At 40.7% G+C, this 23,365-nt stretch overlaps 1 protein-coding gene across 10 annotated transcripts in view; it reads right to left on the reverse strand.

Moving 5' to 3' along the window:
- The window catches only part of LOC120791349 (golgin subfamily B member 1-like), a 38,979-nt gene extending 16,837 nt beyond the window's left edge, over positions 1 to 22,142 (reverse strand). For 5 of the 10 annotated variants that reach the window (XM_040129834.1, XM_040129827.1, XM_040129818.1 and 2 more), the window contains exons 1-21: positions 22,024 to 22,142; positions 20,121 to 20,180; positions 17,946 to 18,101; positions 15,917 to 16,054; positions 15,415 to 15,531; positions 13,983 to 14,138; positions 13,590 to 13,769; positions 13,275 to 13,397; positions 12,835 to 12,948; positions 12,303 to 12,606; positions 11,717 to 11,832; positions 11,266 to 11,383; positions 10,985 to 11,076; positions 10,731 to 10,881; positions 5,371 to 5,477; positions 4,199 to 4,322; positions 2,225 to 2,358; positions 1,965 to 2,012; positions 1,422 to 1,531; positions 423 to 591; positions 219 to 323 (exon numbers count right to left, since the gene is read on the reverse strand). In XM_040129834.1, the coding sequence (XP_039985768.1) occupies positions 219 to 323; positions 423 to 591; positions 1,422 to 1,531; positions 1,965 to 2,012; positions 2,225 to 2,358; positions 4,199 to 4,322; positions 5,371 to 5,477; positions 10,731 to 10,881; positions 10,985 to 11,076; positions 11,266 to 11,383; positions 11,717 to 11,832; positions 12,303 to 12,606; positions 12,835 to 12,948; positions 13,275 to 13,397; positions 13,590 to 13,769; positions 13,983 to 14,138; positions 15,415 to 15,531; positions 15,917 to 16,054; positions 17,946 to 18,101; positions 20,121 to 20,165 (2,607 nt within the window). In that variant the 5' untranslated portion in view covers positions 20,166 to 20,180; positions 22,024 to 22,142. Of the gene's footprint in view, positions 1 to 218; positions 324 to 422; positions 592 to 1,421; positions 1,532 to 1,964; positions 2,013 to 2,224; positions 2,359 to 4,198; positions 4,323 to 5,370; positions 5,478 to 10,730; positions 10,882 to 10,984; positions 11,077 to 11,265; positions 11,384 to 11,716; positions 11,833 to 12,302; positions 12,607 to 12,834; positions 12,949 to 13,274; positions 13,398 to 13,589; positions 13,770 to 13,982; positions 14,139 to 15,414; positions 15,532 to 15,916; positions 16,055 to 17,945; positions 18,102 to 20,120; positions 20,181 to 20,684; positions 21,093 to 21,547; positions 21,597 to 22,023 lie in introns of those variants that run through there. The other 5 variants (XM_040129801.1, XM_040129773.1, XM_040129764.1 and 2 more) reach the window with 5 other exon arrangements.
- Positions 22,143 to 23,365: the final 1,223 nt, after the last annotated feature.

The following is a 23,365-nucleotide window of genomic DNA, read 5'->3' on the forward strand; positions in this document are numbered from 1 at the left end:
AATGAGATAAAAAACAACAATGAATTGCAAGGTCATATAATATTACTCTCTGTCAAGTTTTCATTATTGAAATTGTGTCAAGGAGTATTATCTGATAAACTGCAATCCATGTATGCAATGCAATTAATGGATGAAAAAAAAAAAAAACAATCGAGGACGCTGACATTAAGTGAAAAATGAAAATATAAAGATCGATGTTTTCATTCGACAAATCACACCTTCTCCTTCAGCACATTCAACTTCTGTGTGAGGTCGGCAACTTCTGTTTTCAACTCAGAACACTGTTTCTCTGAGCTACTGCATTTCTTGGAAATGTTTTCAAGCTGAAAGGAGGAAAAACAAACAAAAATGATTAACTACAGTTGCACAGAGAACAGTGATGAATCCTCAACAAAAAAAAACAAAAGGGAGGCAAAACTTACAGTGTGCTCAGTCTGAAGGAGCTTGTCAGAAACCTCTCTGTACTGAATCTCTTTCTCACTCAGAGATTCTCTGAGGCTGTTGATGAGCTCAAGTTTCTCAGACGTTTTGGCCAATGTATTCTCCTTCTCAATGAGGGAACTTTCCAGGCACTCTTGTGTGTCACTCAACCTAAAAATATAAAAAGACAATCATAACATTCAACATTCAACATTCAACCCATCAAAATACCAATTAGAGGTTTTATCTGAACAATTTGATCATGATTGGTGGAAGCAATATGGAGTTACCGCCCAGTTCATGTTTATGCCTTTGAAAATGAATGTGTGGGAATTGCATACAGCTATACTGAGGACTTGTGTATCTATCGAGAACTTTTGATTATGCTGGGACAGAGCCATACAGAGACACAGCTCACATTCTGTTTCTGAATCTTCTCAGGTACATTCATTTGCATGTCATTGCCAGACACAGTTTGGTGCTTCGTACTTCTGTTGATAAACCATAATAGAGGAATCCATTTAACCTCTGTGGTGGGGGGGTCAATTTTGTAGGAGACGGGACAAAAAAAACAAAAATATTTTTGACCAAGGTCAGAGCAGTTGCTGAATGAATTTTACTGAAACAGAAAAAAAAAAAATCCCCCAAAAAAAAGGTTCCTGGGAACTGACCAGGCCCACAGTCATACCATCCCCGGTTTGATTCTGGCCATGGACCCTTTCTGGATGTCAGTCCCCCAACTTCCCTACCTCTCATTTCTTGTCATCTCTATCCATCTAATATCTATCTAGATAGATTAGACTATCTAATAAAGTCCTTAATATCTTTGAAATTTCCATACACTCGCTAGAAACCAGAGCTAATACCTTTGTAGAAAGCCGTTACTAAATTACTTTATATTTACAAAGAAATACAAAGTGAGTATTAACGAATTGATATACTGCTATATTTCAATGTAATTAGATACAAAAAACCTTTTTTGCAATGATTAAATAGCTTACCCTTTGAGCTGTTCGTTAAGACTGCTAACCAGCAGCTGATGCTTCTCTGCATCTCTGCTCTGTTGACTTCGGACGCTGGCAAGTTGGCTCTGAAGTTTCTCTGACTCATTCTGTAGTGGCACAAAAACAAAGATCAATACGCAAAGATTAAATTCTTAAAGCACTGGATAAAGAAATCCTCACTGCACACAGACGTGGATGACAGCAGACCCGCTGGAGAAGAGTGTTGAAGGAGATTTGTGATTAATTGTCACTGCTCTTGTTATCATAGTCACTATCGGAATCATTATTATTATTATTAGAGATTCATTTTTTTCCCATTCATGTGGTAATAATGAACACTGATATTCACCATTTGTGACAGTTACAGAGTTAAGTATTAAAGTTTGGTGAATAACACCCAGTGAGTCTGCGAAAGAACACTGCACTTGCTTAAAATATTATTTGACAAATGTGTCCAAGATTAAATAAGCACACCACACCATTAGCCGTCACCGCCAGAGGTGCTCTCTAGCGCACACATACGTGAGAGACGCAACACACCTGAGAGGCCGTATATGGCTGCTCATCTTCATCTACATCAAACGTCACCTGTGTTAGAAGGGTTTGTTACAAAATCCTAGTACTCGGGGGGGGCGAGCATGCAGTTCACTCAGCGTTTACACAGTTACCCATAAATAGGTAAGTTACATCTTCACAGTGTGAGTGTAAGACAATAATTAGCAAGGCAAATACTGGTTTGACTAAACCCTGGGATTATGAGATACTGTGTTGTTGGGTGAGCTGGCGTACGGTGAGGTTACCTGTAATGCCTCGATGCGTGACTGCAGCTGCAGTCGATCCTCCAGATCTTGACAGCGCTCCTCCAGACTCAGTATCTGCTCCTGCAGCTGGTTCCTTTCCAGCTCCAGCTCCTCCACAACAGACCGCAAACCATCTGGAATCATCAGGGAAGAGAATAGGTAAGAACAGGTATTGGGGACATCATGTGACATGAACAAATAAAGGCCACTGAGGGGAGGTGGAATTAACAATACTCAGAGTTTCTCTACAGAAATACAGTTTTCATTCACTCATTAATTCTAATCACTTCTTCTCTATTTTTTCAGGCGCTGTTAAGTTGCCATTAATGTAAGGCAATGCTCCCTTCACAAATGTTTCAGATTAAAAGTCCTTCCAGTAGTTCAGTGGGGAGAATTACAGTAATTAATGTCTGTCACTCTGTTATTCAAAAGCTGAACTACTGTTCAGTGGTGGGGAAAATAAATTAAATGATCTGCGATGATCTGCCTGATTTCAACATTTGTAGTATATCAGTGCATTAGGCTGTGCCTCGTATAATGTACAAGTGGGTGTACATTATACAGTTGGGGGGTTCGTGAAATGCACCGTCCATCTGACTAGATGCGTCTCGTGTTGCCCTCTCAGTAAACTAGACTATTGTTGTTTCTCACGCTAAGCTTAGTCATACTATGCAGGTAATCAGGACACCAAACCATCTCAGAAGTAATGTGTGGAAATATTTTGGATTCAACACCACAGATTGTATCTCAGAAAAATTGTGGATAAAGGTAAAACTGAATTTTCAAAATGCAACTGCCTCACAGTAACCACAGCACCATGACAAGCAATCTGAATGTACCTGTTAGCTTCTCCCTCACGTCAGTTCTACAACATAGATTATGATTAGGCTAAGAGGCCTGCAGTTGCATTAATTCAAACAAATTATGTTGGGACCTGATATTTTTAAGAGACAGCCTTACTGTAATGGCACAATTGGGGAGAAAAGGTAGGAAAAAATCTGTAGGAAACATCAGTCAGTGGGAGGCTATGATCAGAGGATGCAAAGTCTATGAGAAAAGTGCATCTCTTATGAGAATGGGCTAATTAAAAGGATATTGGCAGATTTATTAATTAAAACACAGGATGTGCAAGCAATTCCAGGGAAGGTTTAGCTGCAAACAACCAAAACTCACATCAGTAGCTTTTCGATTTGAAACACAACTCCCCAATTATAAATTTCCATTTTGTGTGTATTTTTTTTGTTTTTGTTTTCTATTGATATTTAATTTCTTAGATATTTGCTGATGTAATTTTGGCTTTATTAAAAGCAGCAGCTTAAAAAGACCAAAAACAGGATGAGAGGAAATGAAGAAAAAGCAGCAGAGCATGCAGACGATGAAAAAACAAAACAAAACTTACCACAGATGGGGATTGTCCTTCCACCTACATTTATATGCTCTCACAAGAATTCAGTGCACCCAGTGGACTAATCCCAACAAACACTAGCCAGCTCAACCAGCATGCACGTGTCAAAAGAAAATAATGTAAACTGATGACAATGCAAACCAATGAATGAATGTCTTAACTCTTTGGATTCAGCCAATTGTCCAAGAGTTATTTTCCATAAATTGGGGATGAGCATATGTTTAGCTTGCTACAGTGTGACCCAGACGATGAATCCACAAGTAGAAAAGTCAAACTGCACCAAGCTAATCCTTAATACAATAAGAAATCATAATCATAATCATAATATGTAAATGCAATAACCCAATATCGATAACCCAGCCCATACATTCAAAATATTGGCAGGTTAGGTGAAAAAAAAAACAAAACACAAAACAGACCAACAGCCACAATCCAACACTCAATAAAATAAGTTTGGAGTGCTATGGTACAAACACCAAAATATCAACCCAAAGACAACTTAAGTTTCCCAGAGTAATGTGCAGATGACCATGTGCATGCTAGTGTAAACTGTCTAGCGGGTCTCACACCTGTATCAGGAGTACTGTACTCGGGCCACCAACCTCCCATGTTCTCTCCCTCCATCGGGGTTGTGCTCTCTGAGGTGCTTCGTGGGTCCTGGAACGGGACCTGCCCATCAAACTCAAAGTCCTCCTGCAAAGTGGAGCCAGAGTAGTAACACGTTATAAAAGCACCAAATCTTTAAAAGAACTCCCATAAAACCACAGATTTTATTCATTTTTTTTTATCTTTGGAGAAAGCCAGGCTAACTTTTTCACATGATTCTAGTCTTTATTTTTGGCTTAGCTAACCACCTCCTGGCTCCAGCTCTATACTTAATGCACAGACATGAGAGTGGTATTGATTTTCTAAACTTTTGGCAAGACAGCAAATAAGTGCTTTTACCAAAATGTTGACGCAGTCCTTTAAAAAGGAGTGTAAGTCGTAAGTCAACATGAATAATGAGTTCCCGTATCTTGTGAAATTTGTTGCAATTATTGGACCTCAAATGACTATTTTTGTGCATCTTTTATAAAACAATGGAATTGATTTGATTCCTCTTAGGAAGGTAGCCATGAGTCTGCGCAGAAAGCTGGACAGGCAGGAATTTGAACCCTGAGGGACTCGATTTCTCTCATATCATTAAGCTTAACAGGTTACCTACGGACTGGCTGTGCAACTGTATCCAAAACGTTGCATGAATAAAATGGATTTGGTTTTAGTTTGGAGTAGTTTATTTTAGTTTTGCTATGTATAAAATAGTTTTGACTTTATAGAGTTTGTTACTAGTGATACACAGCAAAGGAATAAGTGCTGACTGTGAGGCACACTTTGGCAGAATGGGAAATTGGTCTCAGACTTCTGGACCGCACCGTATAAATTTCCAAGGTCGGTAGGCTTTGTTTTGTTTTGTTTAAGGTAGAATTCATTCGACCTGGGATTGTTAGGCGTTTTTGAATTTGATTATTTTATGGAGCAAACAGTAGTAATTTGTACAATTTTCAGGCTTTCGCAAATAATGGAAGATTGGTTGAATTTAAGTTGTGCAGTTAGCATATTTGAATAAGATGATGCTCTTTGCACCCTAAATTGGAACTATGTCACTGGACATATCACAGCACATATAAGCACTTAAAAAATGTCTGAAGCTTTGCTGGAATAACCATTGCACATGCACTGTAATGTCAGCCTGTCCACCTACCTGCAGGCTACGTTGGGCTGGAGCTGTTAGCCTCTTGGCCCTGTGATGGCCGAGCCCCCGAGCTTGAGCAAGCTCCTCCTCCAACTCCTGCTGCCGAGTGGCCAGTGCTGGATCGGAGCAGCCAGGAAAGAACCAGTCATCCTCAATCAGTTTTGTGCCACAGGGAAAGGGGAAGGTTGGGTTGGATTGAGGATGTATTTATGAATGGGAGATGGGTATAAAATGGACTGGACAGAATGATGGCAGAGTGACAGATTTTTGGAGACATTTTTTGAAGACAGGATGACAGAGATGGAGAGTAGATAAGAAGTGTGATGGCATAGATGGTGCTGGTGGTTTTCAATGAAGAGGGAGATGAGGCACTTTCAACACCACAAGTAAACTTTGTGACAAAGAAAACAGTTTCATCCAACAGTGGAGGCAACAAGAGAGACAGACTGTCAGAAAAGTACAGAGACAGAGACTGAGGGAATCAAGGATGGAGAAAGAAAAAGTTACTCAAACTCCAGATATGTATTCACTTTGTATTTGTATGTGGACCCAAAAAAAAACCAAGCAACACTCTGGTCAGAGCCATGCACACCTAATTTGCATAGCAAAGGGAAACAGCACTCAAACGTGGGAGATGAGGAGTAAAAGTGGCTGTAGGAGGAAGGAGAAGGCCCATTTTTATGAGTCACATTTAAACCCAATGTTGCATCACTGAGTATTCAATAGCGAGACCAGACAGTTATTTATATATATAGAGTAACACCAGACAGTTGCAGATCTGAGGGAGACCTCACAGAATTATTATATTATTTTGATTTTCATTTAGCAGCAGAGGATGCAAGCAGGGCAATGCCAAATTGATTAGGCCGAACAAAACATGTTCCCATCTGTTTTGTGTCAACAGGCTGATTCTGATGTGTAGGGGAGGGAAAGGGGGGCAGCTCAAAGCAAAGGGTGGGGCAGAAAAAGAAAAGGAGTTCAGCAGGTTAAGCAGTGGTCAGTGTGGGTTCAGTGTATAAACAGGGTTAAACTGAAATGGGCTGTATTTTAAAAAAAACTATGCATATAATACAACATTATTATAACAGTATAGTATTGAACATAATTTGGAACATGCATCAGGACTGACTAATCTCATCTACACTAATTATGTTGAATAAAACAAGTCTGAAGCAGAATAGAGCCAATCTGCCTCATACTGGGTGTTTCACCTACACTGACCACAGCAGCAGGGATTATAAATGGAGGATTTAAGAGCAGGAGAGATACACGAGTGTTAGTCATGAAGCCAAACCAGTTAGTCTTCTGCTACAACATCTGAGAAGTAAATCCTGCTGGTTTCCAGTAGGGTCTCTTCAGTTTGTGCCCGAGAATGCCATGCAAGAGAAGTGTCTGATATCTGATACCCAAAACATACAGCTTATTCAGGCTTTTATAAAGTCATATCAGAAGACTGTGTATAGGTTTCATTTACTTTACTATGATTTATGTCATCGGTTTTTCAAAAGGGAGGGCAACTGATTCATTCATTTCCCCCCCCCAAAATGATTAGAATGTAAATCAAATCAAATAGCAAAGTCGAAACCCAACATCTTTGTTGCCCTTTAATTAATGGTTTGGTTATAAATAATACAACAGACACTGTAACAAGAATTATTGGTGCCCATTGCTGGCAAAGATATTGTGGGCTGCAGCAACAAAACAGAGAAGCAAAAGCTTAGCAGGTACTGACGCTGAAGTCATCATGTCTGTAGATATTGTTCATTCCACTTAATAAGCTCTAACTTAGATAACACTTGACTCAGTTAACACCATGCATGCTACCGTCATCCTAAAAGCCACATCAGAGCAACGTGTATATCACAAAAGACTGAGTTTCCACTTGAGCACTAAACTGGTAATTATTGTATTTCCAGCAGCACTTGAACATAAGCGAGGTAGTGTATCTGCTTACAATAGTAGCTCCACCTGAATTAAATCACAAAAAAATTACACCAGTAGGAGTGTTTGGATTGAATGTAAAGGTAATAAAGAACTCCCTCTACTATTTAGGTCTGAGCGAGGTCGTAATGTTTCAAGAAGGGTTTTTGGTTTTCTGTCAGCATTAGGAGAAACACTGGTGAAGCGAGAGGCACGGCTCGATAAAACTCTGACGACAAATGAACTCCATTAGTCCTTCATTAAAAGTGCCAATTACTGTGAAGGCTTCCAGCTGAGCTGTGAGGCTTTTGAGTGTTATTATTCACAATAGGTTCATTAATAGCTACTGCACTTCATTGATTCTCCAATTTAACAGCTAGTAGCATACACAGTTAATCAAAATCAACAGCTATAAATAATAAAACTAAAGCCAACAAAGTGGCTAATTGTCCATTAGCCACTTTGTTGGCTTCGGTTTAATTTAAACTTAAATTTCTGAAGAATATTTTGTGTGCATTAATCTTTCTTATAAAATAGCTGGATGTCCAGCAGAATGATTGCAATTTGTTTGCGTAATCAAATATTTGATTATTTGTACTCGTTGTGTCTATTTCCTATCAGTAAGCTCTCACTAAAATATGTTCCAAATACCATAACTTTCATTCTGCTTGTATATCCGGATCCTACATTAAGCCATAGAACATTACAAGAGTATATAAGATTTGAAAATGCCCCGACTGTGTGAGCTTTATCGGTAATGACCGAAACAAATCTTATTCAAGTAATGAATAAGATTACTTCCTCCCCACCTTCTGCAGCATTACCCTACAAATAACAACATTCTATATGGATGTTATTGTATTTGTGAAGCATCTGACGCCGCGAGAGATACAGAAACTCTTGCCTGACAACTTTGAAGGGTGACACACACCAGTCCTCTTCCCAGAGTTAGTGCAAATTCAGCCATCCCACCACAAAAGAAAAGTAACAAGTCTGTTTGATTTTGTTTGATACCAGGATGTTATTATTGGTGGGTTATTCCAAAATAAAATTATTGTGGCCACACCAGTAATCAAAGGACAGAAGAAAAAAGTATGACAGAACAACGGAAAGGGGTGAAGGAATGGAAAAGAGGAACAACGAAGGAGAAGGGAAGAAAGGATAAACAAAATGGCAGACTCTAAAGTGCAGCCTACCACTGTACTGCCTGTAGTTCAACCCCAGTAAAGGCAAAATTAAGGGAAACTGCAGGCAGTACAGTGAGCAAGAGCTGCACTGAAGGTTTGGAGGAGCCTGCATGCACAAAACTGATGGGAAACTGTTCTGTGTGGCTGCTCCCATCCCCGGAGCAGGGGCTGGAGTGGGAGAGTGGGGGGGGGCGGAGGTCCATGAGATGGGAGGCAGCACAGGGTCAACCAAATGCTCCCCATTAACAAAGGTGAGGACAAGGGAAAAAAATAAAGAAAGTAATGTTCAGTCAGACAACAGAGGACATGTGGTAAACACAAACTACATCCCTCTCTGCTTCAAAGTTTGATGGTGGTTGTGGTAATGGTGAGGTATTGGGACAAAATAAATTATAGGAACTGAACTTAAGACTCAGTTGCCCGTTTAGTAGGTTTACTGAATTATACTGTGTTATAATGAAAAGTGGGTCTAATATTCTGTCCACCACATTTATATCAGCGAAGGAAGACTAAATATTAGAAACAACTCACAGTATAAAACAATACAACTCAAGAGCAGCACAAACAGCCTCATAAGTGACCATAAAGTTGAATCTTCATCTCTCAAAAACTGCTTCAACAAAAACTCGACATTCATGAAGATAGGATCTATTTCAGGAATATTAGGCTGCATTCGTTTTAGCAAAGGGGATCTAATAAACCAGTAACTAAGTACATTATTTCTAAATGAGCAGTTCTCACTGTGGTGGAAATAAAACTCGGCATGTGCTGCCTACAGTTAGGGATGACTGAGATGACTGACGGTCACGGAAACTGCATTTCAATCCCAAACAGCCAAACGTCTTGGAAAACGCGTTGGAAGATGCCACTTGACTCACTTCATACAAAGCGTGTGACCTCTAGGATGTGCAGTGACAGCTTTATGAGCTTTCAAGATTGCTCAATTACCAATGCTGCATACGATTAGATATTACTGAAAGGCATGCAATCATTTCCAAGCGATCTTGAATTTATTAGCTCGTAGTTATGTGGACACAAAATCATAAAGCCCGCCAGAGATTCCTATTTTTGTGCAACGGCTTAGGAAAATATGCCATGTGTCATCAAGGAATGCAGAATTCTCAACTTTCACATGAAAATAAAAGTAAACAAGCGCACGAAAGGTGCATGAAACTCTTCCATTTGAAAATGCTAAAACTGGAAATTATGCCTGACCTGTCCTAAAGGAAGATAGGAGCAGGCATTTTATGGTGATTGAAGAGGTGGCAAAGCTGATGGCAGCAGCTTAAAGTACTGACTTTAAGGTATTGACATTAGTGTCCAGATCAGATTGATACTACGTTGATAGAGATTATAGATATAGTGGTGCCAGTGGTTGATAGGTACATGGAGCAGACCAGTCAGCCAGTCACAGCACTGAAACCGAAACAAGCTGAAACGACATCATCACCACAACCATAACATTTTTACTGTTCAAATATTTGGGGGAAAACCCTGTGTTCCATATTTTGTTATTATTATGTAAAGTGTAACAAAGAAATTAACCAAGATTATGATTTCTGTGTTGTTGTAGTCAGTTTTACAGTCAGTTTTATCAGTTTTGCTGATAAAGCTTTGATGGTAAAATAATGCTGGGTATAATCCTGATTCAAACAATCCTGATTTCTTTTGAGGTATGTTCAACTAATAATTTGCAAAAGGGTTGTTAATTTCATAAAATAAATCAGTTTAAGGATGACTGAATAATTGATTATGTCAATTAATGTGAAAACAGTGGAAAATCATGTCACAGGCAAATAATGTCACAAGTTAAATTACAGTATATTAAAGGAAACACTAATACCTTTCGTACAAAGTCATTTTTGGCTCAAGGTTGCGGCATGTGCTGCATTATGCACGAAACGACTTCTTGCAGTTATTAAAGGAAGGTGTTCAATCACAGATGAGTTACTTAAGGTCATTTCTTCATATAAATGAGACCCTTTATGCATGAGCATTGTTGTTTATTGTGTGTCAGATGTTCCAAGCAGATTAGGTGTGCATTAGGCAAGTATGTTTAGGATAAAATATACCAACATCCATGTTTTAATTTTCCATAAAATAAAAACAGTGGCCCAGGCCTTTCGCTGAATTCTCACCAGGTCGATGTGACTTACTCCACATCTACCTAGTGGTAATTAACGACTCAGCCTGTTGATCCCGCCTTCATTCATTAATTTGCCAACGACACAGATTTGTGTCATCCTCTAGCAAAGGTCTTACCCTCTCTTTCCTCCTCCATGTTGCTAATGCGGAGGGCCATGGCAGCCTTCTCCTCCCTGGCCCGGTCCCTGGCACTGACTGCCTCAGCTACCATCTCCTGCCACTCCAGGACCTGGCTCTGAGTGTCATCGGCACTGCCTGACTCACTTGCCTGTGAGCATAGAGGGACAGGACATCAACACTGAGCAGGTTTCATCAACTGTACACCGAAAGCGGGGGAATGAATTAAATAAAAAAAATCCTGGATCCCTGACCTGAGAGGCAGCCCTCTTGGTGAACTGCTCCAGGTCTGCCTGTAGCGTCCTCTGTTGCTCCTCATATACCACCAGCTTGGCCTCCAGCATTTCTAGCAGAAATCACCAAACACACAATGTTTATTTTCACATCAAAGTTACCAATAACATTGCAGATTTAACAATGATTTAAGTGAATTTAAAACATAAAGTGGGTGAGTAAATTTGACTAGGAAAATAAGGCGTGCTTGTGTTACTGCTACACACAGAAAGTGCAAGCCATAAAGTTTTGATTTTGTTACCATTCTTTGCTTTGAGCTCCTCATACTGCTCAACTTTCCACAGGTTTTCCTCTCTCTCCTCCTCTAATGCTGTGATTCGACTCCGCAGGGCAGTCAGGTCTGGGGGGGCGACTCCGGCCTGAATGGGACAAGATAAACATCTTTTAAATGGATCTCATTTTTTTTACTTTGCAGCTTTGCTTACAAGAATTTTCCTGCATTTTGATGTGTTTTAAACTTTTACTTGGGATAACAGGAAGACTTTGGTAAACTATTGAGTTTCCTCTAGTTCCTTTCGGATCAATTTAAAAAAATGCGTCCTTTAGAATAAAGACATTAACATCTGTTTTATATCTGACAGGGGATAACAGGTTCATTTCAATTTGAAAAAAAACAAAAAACAAAAAACATGCTTTCTCAAGAAAGGAACATAGTAAACAGAAATGTAGGTCTAAAAAGTTGTTCATCTTACCTGGCTTTTCTTCAACTCCTCCTCCAACTGTCTGATCCGAGATTTAGACCAGGCTTTCATCTTCAGGAACTTGGCCTCTGATCTGCTGGCTTCATCTGTTTTTTGCTTTGCTTGGGCTGCAAAAAATTATTTTATTTATTAAATTAGAGAAATTGTTATCATAGTATTTATTTTACATATCAAAAATTGGAAAAATTTATGATTAAAAAACAATCAATAATCCACAAATTTAAGTGAAAAAAGGATTTTAACAATATTTGGATCACACCACCGTATTTGACCTTGTTTACTTTTAAATGTGTTGAAAAGAGTCTTCTTGGAGTTTAAACCACTAACGGATGCACAGGACATAAAATCTGGTTTAGACCAAAATCTAGTTGAAATCTGTGAAAACCAAAAACAATGATCCTTCACTTCACGCGTTTTGTCAAACACCTTTAACTTCCCCTCTTTATTTTTTTCCAATTTAAGACTAAAATAAAACTAACTGATGAACATCGTCAACCACCTTGAACTTTTTTTCTGTATTTCTTGGACACCTAGACTGTATAATCAAAAGAAAGAATGATGCAAGAGAACAACCAACCTTCCAGCTCAGCTATTCTTTGGATGGAGGCTGAATCAGCTGGCATGCTCCCAGTTCCTGAGGCCTCCTGACTGGCAGGTGGTGCTGCTACTGAGGCCCTCCTCAGCTCCTCCAGCTGCCCCAGGAGATCCTGCTGGATTTGGTCCAGCTGTGACTGATGCTGCTTAGTCATTCGCTGCACCTCTGCCTGCTGTTTCTCCATCAGGTCACGGAGTTGTGCTCGCATCACATGCTTCTCTGCCTCCATCTTTGATTCCAGGCTCTCTCGTTCAACCTGTAGCCGACGAAGTCGCTCTGTAAGCTCCTGTGGGGAGAAGAGACGATGAAAAGGCAGGACGGTCCAGAATATAACAAAAACATGGTGGCGAAAACTTTATTTAATTTGTGTGTTAAAGTGTTAAAGAACGGCTATTCCATATGTCAAGGGAGAAAATTCTCATTAAAAGTCATGCATTTGATCACAACATATACATATACATTGAGGGGGTAAGAGGGCAAAGATGTTCAAAGTGAGGAGATGTCGCTCCTGAACCTTAATCTGTTGGTCCCTGCCATCCACCTCTCCCTGGAGAACATCAATGACCTGGGTTTTACCCAGCAGCACCTCCTCCTTCTCATGGAGCTTCTGTTTTAGAGCCTTCAAAAGCTGAGGAGACAAAAAAAAAGATGTTAAACGTTACACAACTGACACAGTGAACTTTCTATAATACCCACAGCCCACTGCCTAACAGCAACACAGTCACACTGATTAAATGGCACAAACTCCATCACAAAGAGTCATGTTATGAGTTGCATGGAATCACGAGACTACTGCAGTAACTTGACTGTGGTAGGGCACTCTTAGGTTTCCCTTGAACAGAAATTAATCTTTCATTAGCAGTTACACACTTGCACAAAAACAACATTCCATAGAGAAAACAGAAGATTGAGCGGTTCCTCACTGATTCATTTAGAAATGAGTCGTTTCACTACCTGCTCTAAGTCTGCACTGGCATCAGACTTTGATGCTAGCTTGAAGAGCTCCTGCTCGTGCATCTGGTTGATCTCCATCAGCTGGTTATCTTTCTGAATAAGGATGTCTTTGAATGTCTGGATCTAAAAACAAACAAGAGGTTTATCATCAGACATAAGATACACTGTGTCTTTCAAAAATGTTCTCATAACAAATATAGACAACAGCATCAAATTCTGTGATAAAAGCATGACTGTTTGCGTGCATTTTGAAACAACGCTTGTGCCTCTAATCAGAATTATGCTAGTGTAACACCTGAATGCTTAAAAACCTACATTCTGTTTGTACATGCTCTCCTTCTGACTGTACTGCTCCTTCTCTGTGGCCAGCAGCTCTTTGAGGCTGTCTGTCTGCTCCTGCAGCAAACTGTAGCGCTCCTCTGCTTCTCCCACCTTCTTGGTCAGACTCTGCACCAGCAGCTGGAGCTCCTGCATTGCTACACTGTCCTCTGCCACCTGAGGAGGTATAGCACAGTTGAGCATCAACGTGTGCATTGGCAATATGTCTTAGAAAGAGTGCAAAAAGATACATATATTTATGCCTTTTGATTGAACTTAAATGGTTGAATTCCTGGAATGTGTCTTCTGCTGTTTGCAGTGGAGAACTACTGAGAAAAGTGTTATGAGAATCAAGAATATGTCACACCACATCCTTGAGAGGTGCATGACCTTTTGTTGTGGTGCAGGTGAGATGGGCTGATCTCCTGCCAATGCTGTTTGCAGGTGGACAATGTAGGCCTCTTTTTCTGCCAGTTTCCTTTCCTTCTCTGTCAGCATAGTGTCCATTTCCTCACCTCGCTGCTGCTGTGACTCCACCTCCTTTCTCTAGAATAATTAAGTAGTGTTTTTGGTTAGAGAAATGAAGAAACATCCACACATAAAAAAAGATTCGAAACCTGGTCTGCCTCTCACTCTGGAATTGTATACCTGGGAAAGCAAGAACTGACCCCTCTGTCCATAAAACCTTACAAACCAGGGGACTATAGAGAGGATATTTTAAACACCTGATCGCCTAAGGGCACCTTGTTCAGTGAAGTGTTATGCTGATCAGTTCCTGGCATGTTTGAACTTGTTATCTGTCGGCTAACTATAAAAACAACTGTATAACAGGTTCAGTGCGCTATTGCTGTAAGACTGCGTAGGCTCACTACGCTTTCAAATGAAACTGTGATAAGTTCAAGGGATCAAGTACTTTTTCTTTCAGCAGTAGATCTTCTAATCACTGTGGTTCAACTCACTGTTTGTTTGAAACAGGATTCGTCGAGACAGGGCCGAACAATTAATCATAGAATAATCACGATCATGATGTCAGCTTCACAGTTTAACTAAATTAGGTGTAACACTGCAGGTCACTGATGCATCAATGCCTGTTTTAAACACTTTTTCTACCAATACTTTCAAAGCAAGATTTTCATTTATGCTTTTGGGATTTTTCAATATAGTGTGAAAATGAAGGGGATGAACTGTGATAAAAATGGTGAACTCAACAGCAAAATATGTAGGAACCATTTTTGTGTAGTTACAAAAACTACAAAGAGTTTCAATTTTGTTGATTTACATAATCGGACGGTGCCGAGAGTTTAATTTGATCAACACTAGTGTGTGTGAGCCAATGTTAATGAAGGGACACTGTGAAGACAGTGTTTTTTTAAGCTGATTACAATTCCATGCATGGTTTTCTCAGCTTTACTTATTTGCAGTTGCTTTTTAGAACTGACAACATAAACAGAACTGAAAACCCTTTTTTGCAGGCTTGATCACTTTTTTTTTTTTTTTTTTTTTTTTTAAAAATCACACACACTAATGTTAACCTAGTGCTCTGGTACATCAAACAACTTACAGACCTTCCATCAACCCTATCAACTCAGAAAGTGGACTTAACTAACAAGACAGCAAGTTGGAAAGTCTGTTCTAATCAACCCTTTGGGCATAACTTGTTTGAAGCCACATCAAGATATTTGTGAATAATTCTTTACACATAACCATGCAGCTCTTCTTAGGGATACCACTTAGTTGAAATGTAATAGCTTATACATGAGCCTATGCGGAGGATGAATCTATCTCATTTTGCTGTAAATGTTTAAACATGATGAAACTTTACCTTGTTTTCCAGTTCCTCATCTCTTTGTGCAAGCTGCTGTTCTAGTTCCTCAACTTTCTTCTTTAGCAAGACAATCTTGCCCCGACTGGCCTGCTCTCCTCCTCCTTCCGATGACCCCTAAGGCGAAACATAAAGACAACGCTATAAATATCAAATGGCACGCGTCGGACTACATTTGCCAGAAGACCAGAAACATGACTCAATAGACTGCTCATATTGTTGTGTGTCTCCCGCTCTGAAAAGCTAGCACTTGTTTGCTAATAAATTAGCCTTAGCATCTTCATAAGCCAGTGGTACACATGTTGCCGAAACTTTGCGTTGGAGCCTTTAAGCCCCCTAGTGGCAAATATCATTTACATCTTAAATCTGAGTAAGAATTTGGACTAAAATCATATATGGATAAAATCCAAAGCATAGTTGCGACTTTTAAGTAATTCATGCATTCACTATAGGTATTCCCATGGGTAACCATACAAGCGATAATGTGTGTGCATGCTTATACCTTCTTGCTTTGTGTTGGCGTGCCCTGACCTCCCTGTTGTTTTTTCAGCTCCTCCAGCTGCGTTGTGAGGGACGTCACCTTGGCCTTGTTCTGGAGACGCAGCTTTGACAGTTTGGCCTCACACGCCTCCTTCTCGACCTGAGTCATGGACAATATGTTATATCGAATTAATTCAAATTTTTATTTTTTGCACGACGTGAACAATGCGATATGTGCTTCCTCTGCCGTCTCTCAAACAACACCAGCAATAGCAGTGTGAAACATTTTCTGGAGTCACGACAGTAACGTAGGCTGTCTGTCTTTCCTTGGAGACGCCCGCAAACGTGAGCTTTGCCGGTCAAAAGACATTTGAATGATGGCGGCAGCAGCTGACGACGACAAAATAAGACCAAAGAAAGGTAGACATATTACGTAGGTGATATAGAAATGGTTCCGTTTTGCAAAGTTTGACGTGGAACACACTGTGTAATGTTTCTAAAATCTCTGTTCAAACTAAAAATGGCAGAGCACCTGAGACCAAAGCACGCAGTAGAATGGGAGCTTCAGTGGGGGTCCAAAAGTCAGAGACTACTTTCCCATTCACTTCAAGGGGAAATTGGACTCCAGACTTTTGGACCCCACTTCATTTGTCTCTTTTAGATTTAGGTGCTAGCTCGTCCCCCTTAATACATCCATGGCTAGCTCCCATCCGTTGCTGCAATATCATAATTACTAATATTGCCCACCAGTGGTGCTTTACTTTATTTAAAATCATTTTTTTTATTTAAAAAATAACAAGTAATCTTGTTATTGTTGCACAGTTACTCTTAGTGTATTTCTTTACAATATTTACAATATGTAAAAGGATAACAGCCTTGCATGTGGGGCTTTTCTTTTGTTGATCTTGCACATACAGCCCTAGTTACTGGGGAAAGCCTTATAGTTTTAAATAACTATTTTCGAATCACCTTTTGTCTTGAGTTTATGTAGAGGAAAAAAAAAGACAGAAATCAAGATTCGTCCTTGAAAGACTGAAAAAAATGGCAATTTAATTTTTTGGCCGTATCGCTCAGCTGTACATCATTAAAGTGCCTAGCTACATTATGAGGTGCAGCATGTCGAGTAGATGAAAAATTTGAGGGCAAGGTGCCAGCAACTAGACTAAAGAAGGGTGAGATGTGACTGGTAATGTAGTAATGGTTTGTAGTGGACTAGGTGATGTTTACACTCTCCTGTAACAGGACTTCCAAGTAAAACATTTACCGTGTTGTGGCTGAGCCCTAATCTCACATTCCCATCTTTATTAATGTAGAGTAGACTTTGACTTGGGAGTTTAATAGTTAACTATTTCAGGGTTCTTACTGAATGATCTGTCAGTGATTAACAGCAGCAGCCCCTGCAACAATACAAACCATTTTAGAAAAACACGTGACCAAATGTGCCTGGCTCAGTCAGATAGGCCCCAGAGCATATACTATGGTGAGCCGTGCAAGGAAAATTGGATTTAAACATCCCACGTCATAACACACGGAAACTGTCATTCGATATTGTAAATTCACAGCGAGTAACGTCTATAGAGGCTCCCAACCAAATATGAAGACGAAGACTAACTTCATTAAAGCCCACTGCACTTGGTCCGAGAGTAGTGGCAGCTTATGTTTTAACGCCAATATGCTGGCGAAGTCATAAAGAGTGCATTCATGTAGATAATATGCACCTGCCAAATGAAAGACACACGCACATACTGAAAACAAAAGCAGGCACCTTTTGTTTCATGGTTTAGATAATGAGAGAAGTGGGCGCTATATATGGCACAAGTTACTGGGGCGTAAATAACACACATACTACACAAGGAGGGCACTCTGAAATGCATTGGCCTATTTTTGCACACTGTCAACGTCATGGCTCTAACGATGATTTAATAGAGAAAATGGACGTTTTCATGTGATATAACATGTCTGCAATGTTGCCCTACCACACATTGACCTCTCAGCAAACCCATCGGCGCACCTGTTTACTAGAGTCAAGCCAGGGGATAAACTGTCCTCACCTTAAATTGGTCATCTTTGGTGCGAAGTGCTGCATCCTTTTCCCGGATCATCTCTTTCAGCTGGGTGACAAGCTGCTCAGTTTGGGTCAGCCGCTCTGCTATTTCTTCTACGGCAACATCTCCACCACCAGCAGCTCTATGGGGAGAGCCTGGGCCCTTAAGAGAGACGGAGGAGATGGTGGGCTAGTAACCATAACAAAAATTAAATTAAAGAAGCACTGCGTTCGATTTGGAATGCTGCTACGAATGTACATGCTGGCTAGACAACAAATGAACACAGCCGGTGTTGGAATGAAAGGTATTTGTCTGCAGCAATATTTTCGAAAGCGAAATCAATTTCATCTGAAGTTGATCTGGAGGATACTGCTAGCTTCACAGTGTATGTATTTAAGAGTGTGAGAGATCCACATACATATATATATATATACACACACACACACACACACACACACACACACACACACACACACACACACACACACACACACACACACACACACACACACACACACAATTAAAACCAGTTACCAGTTTTAATGATGATCGGTGTGTATACCTTATGGTGTCAATATAACATAAGGCTGTAACCACATAAATTCTATCATACCATGGCCACTGAAAATTCTGGATTCTGATTGGTCAGTGGGTGTGAATTAACTTTGGGAAACCGGATGGTTTACCCGGACATCTATGACATACGTGTTTGTTTGCCGTTGTAAATTAATGTGCCAGTATTACACTGCAGGTAAAGGTTAAAGGTTATGTTTGCTGGACAGACAGTCTTAACAATATCCTGTATCAGAGCGCAACGCTATCCTCGGTTCTTGAGATTGACAGCCATCGGTGAAATTTCTCTTGTGGTTTGAAAACGTGTTAGGATTATAAGACTCCTGACCGAGCTTTGCAACCCCTTCGTTTAGCTAGATGCTGCCCAGCAATGCGAAAGACAGAAAATCTGAGGCTCAGGAACTATATTTTATGATGCTTAAAAAAAAGGATCAAGCAAGATCAAAGGTAGTTAAATTAATTACTGATACTTTCAATTTTAGGAAATGTGTCACTTTGTTGGCAAGTGGCTGTGGTATAAGCGGGACAACACTCTGCCAGTTTGTATGATTTATGATTGTAATGGATGACCCAGTGATTAAGAACCACTGCAGAATCCTCAGGTATTATTCCTTACACGACTAGAAGTGGAGACATTCATTCAACATTCCACACAGGCTTTTGGAAAGTTTAATGATATGGTCCAAGGCTCTTTATAATCATAAAACCGCGCTGTTACAATTTTAGAAATGAAAACAACAAAGATTAAGTATTTAATGTGGATCAGTCATGTTTGGCAGACACGCGATCCATCTAATTTGGTTGGTACATGCTGCAGTAGCAATCCAGTGTATTGTCAGTCCAGGAGGACAGGAGCGCTGAACAGTGGAAAGGATTTCAAAAGCACATGGCTGAGGTAAAGGCTACCAGGTGCAGGAGAAAAAGATGAGAATCCCTGCTCTTGTATCACCTCAGACTGGATACCTGGATGGATCTTAAACCCATCTGACTACTAGACTCAACGTTTTGTCTGAAGCGCAAAATTTAATGGTTGCGAATAACTGGTGCAGTTTTATCAATCATTGCCCTCCTAGTAAGAACTAATAAAAGACGAGCAAAGAGGCTGCAGCGCAAACAGGCTGGGGCTGCAGTGGGCTTAAGCTGGAGCAGTGGGTCCCCCTCACAGGAAGTGGGAGCTCTGAGTCAAAGCCCTGTGCTCAGCAGTCTACCTAATTCCAGTTTATCTGGACACGAAACACACTGCAAAGCATTCGCTGGGTTTCCTTTGAGCTAATTAAATTGCTAGAGAAATGTTGTTAGTACCGATTAAAATCAATTGTCACTCAGAGGCAGGATATTTAATTTTGTATTTTTAATTTTAGTTGGTGAAATTGAAGTGACGGACTAAGTGTGGATACACTCCTATAAATTTATGAATATAGCAACAAACGGTTTCGCTGGAAACAAATTGTGAAACATGTTACAAATAAACAAAATACGTGATGTTTCTGAATGTAGATTGGTATTTGTCAGGTAAGATACTGATGACAACAGTGCCACTACACCAGTCACCAGACACAGATTACAATGCCACCATTCAAGCAACGGAATATAAGCACATGTACTTACTCCAGAGCCAGGCTCTCCCTCTTCTCCGGAAAACCACTTCAGCATGGTTTCAGTTTAGACCTAACGCACACACACACAAGGTAAATATATTATTCAGAATCTAGAAATGTACGAAACAACAGTTTTCAATAAAACTAATCAGTATTATTTATAAGGCCCACGTCTGTCTTCATTTCACGCCCCTCCATTGTGATGGCCTGGCTAGTCAGAAATTCAAGCCAATAAACTCGCCATAGACCTTTTAAAAATTCTTTAACTCTACCTATCATTGATTTAAACTTATGAATGATTCTTATGCCCTGTTTTAACCTAGATTAAATCAAATTTTAAGATGCACCATAGTCTCCAAATGCTGTTTCATCGTGACTTTAACTGTCTTACGTTGCTCTTAGCTGGTAGCTTGAGGAACCTTAAACGTCAAATAATGTTTAGAATCTGCACCAAACGCTGAAAACACGGGGCAAACCAGACATAAACAACTTCACTGATGAACACATGTCATTTTATGGCTGACATAAAAATAATACAGTGGATGAAAAAATATAATACAGTAGGTGGCTGAACCTTCAGAGAACAGGACTGATAATGTATTTAAATGGATGAGCAGGTTAGTCCTCGGAAATGCAGGCAATGCAGAGCCTCGCTCTCACTGTGTTCCTTCCTTAAAATATTCACGAACTGAGGAGCACAGGCTTTCAGGTCAGTTCATCTGACGAACTGAGAAACCTGGCCTCAGGTTCACCGAGGCAGCCATGTGGTAGTCAGGTGATTGTTTGGAGAGTCAAACCTAATCATACTGCCTTTTTTTTTTCTTTTCTTTTAAAAAAAAAAACTTCTCAGCTGGTCGCAGGCTCAGTTTCAGCTGCAGAAAGGCAAATCCTTGTTTCAAACCAGACTGACTGGTGTGGCTCTTCGTATTTTTTGAAGCCGGTACCCAAACAACTAGGAGACTAAACTGGCAAAGACCTGAGGCCTCGTATAACAGACTAGACTGACAGGCTGCATGATGAGTCAAATTCATCGGGCTTGCTGAACAGCCCGACCCACGTGACGCAGGACAAAAATCAGGTCAAACTGGTTTTGTCACGCATACCACAGTGGACTCCAGTACCCTAATGCCACAGTGGCTATCTGGTACCTTTCCCGAATTTCAGGAGCCAACAAGCTGAATGCAATTTTTTTTAAACAAACACAAAACTCAATTATTCAATTGTAATGAGCAACAGGCAAAAAAAAGAGCAGGTGATCTGTGCACAATCCGACACAGAACCGTTCCCTGGTCGTGTCCGTGTTACGGGTTGTTGTCAAATTCTCTACTCGGAAGAATAACGCATTTAGATGAGCAGATCAACGTTGCAGAGAGAGCGCAATGAAAGATACTGCGGACAGATGCTAACGCTGTAGGCGCAGACATGCAACTCTCTTACTTTTAAAGTCTCGTCTTGCTGATGAGAATCGCAGCTTTCAAGACACCTAAAGTGCAGGAATCCCGACCAAGTGCTGCTGACCGACCTGGAGAAAACCCCCCATTTCAAACACATTATTGCTCACAGTCTAGCGCCACTGCAAGTTGTCCGAGGGTAGCCGAGGGTCTGACACTAGCTAGGTTGCTGGCTTGCATGTCCGACCGCTACACTAACGGACTAATCCGTACCAAGGTTCATTTGAACCGCAAAGGCCTCACGCTTGCACGAGGAGAAGGCGTCGGGGGCCGGGGTGGGCGTCGGCGAGTCGGCCAGTTATTAAAATAAACACCAGTTATGGCTAACGTTAATCCAGCTAGCTCACTTTACCATACAGGCTATGTAGCTACATGCTAACGTAGCTAGCACTGAACTGCATCTTGTCAATCCACTTAATAAAACAACTCGCAACCGGTCAAATAACACCTTTGAGTGTTTACCGGATTCGCAACTTCGCGAAGAATCCGCTTGACGTCTCGGTACGCCGACAAAATCCCGTGAAATTACATCTTATTCCACTTTGGAGACGAAATTGCAAACTGGGACAGAGATACGCATCGGTCACGTTTGTCAACAGACAACCGGGAGGAACCTGCGCCTGCGCGATTCTGTCAGATTGACAGGTCCCGGGGGAAACTATAGACTGTGTGTAAAAGACGACTGCGCATTTGTAGAGCCACCTTTAGCTACCAAACTAAATAATGTGTGTGAAGTTCGTGGACACGGCTAGACCTGCCAGGGGCTATGCGGACGTGGGGTCCCCTCTGGCTCATCGTACGCTTTTTCTCCATAGGAGGCCTGTTGTCCCGTCAAATGCGATTCCAAGAGGAAACGAACACCAAGATGAAAGCCTGCGTATCATTTCCGCTTTCGCTTAGGCAGCCGGTCAAAAATACTCGATTCATTTGAGAGGATCGTCCAGAGTGTTACATCATCGACCGGTTTCATCAAGCGGCCGCAGTGTGATTTTAGTTTGGTTTTTTAATAAAAATAAAAAGTGGCTGCCGTCCTACTGTAATAAGGTTTTTAATAATCTTAACACAGAAATGTAAATTATCAGCACCCTGGTGTCAGTGTGTCCATGGAAAACAGCAGTTTTTAATAGCTGTGCACTACAGACACTGTCAATGTCCTTTTTAACACATGGTCACAATTGTTCAAATTCTACACCTTAATCTGGCATTAATTGTTGTTGTTGTTAGTGTTGTTTTTTGGGCTCTTGGGGTCAGTGCAACAAACTTTGCAAACATAACACAGACATATTTTTACTTTTATAGAGCTCTTTCAGCCAGCACACACACACACACACACACACAGAAAAATTCAAAGTCCTGTTGCTGGATGCCTGGAGAAAGTCCTGAAACCAGCCAGTGAGTGTTATCTTACAAAACAGTCATGTGTTACTCCAGAATTTATTTGAAAATGAAAACAAAGGATGTCCACATCTGTAAGTCCAATATTCACTCTCCTCTTAGTTCTCTTTCCCCCTGAGAGAAATATCGGTGTCTCTAGCTGCTAGATGTCCCACTGTGTTCATCAGCTGGTCTCTGACTCTGTCTGTCTGTCGCTTGGTGCCGTGGTGCTGCCTGCTGCTACTGGAAACAGGGCTGATGAGGTCCTAAACCTGATGAGGTCGGGACCATTTTGCCCGGTCGGTAATCCGGCATGCTGCAGACAATCTCCGTGGGCTGCCTACTTCTATTGCTGGGGCTGAATTTGTGTGTACCGGGCAGCAGGAGCTATTTGTTTTTTCGTTTTTAGAGCCATGCTGTGTTTTACTCG

The sequence above is a fragment of the Xiphias gladius genome, chromosome 1 (assembly GCF_016859285.1).
Source record: "Xiphias gladius isolate SHS-SW01 ecotype Sanya breed wild chromosome 1, ASM1685928v1, whole genome shotgun sequence".
NCBI classification, from domain to species: domain Eukaryota; kingdom Metazoa; phylum Chordata; class Actinopteri; order Istiophoriformes; family Xiphiidae; genus Xiphias; species Xiphias gladius.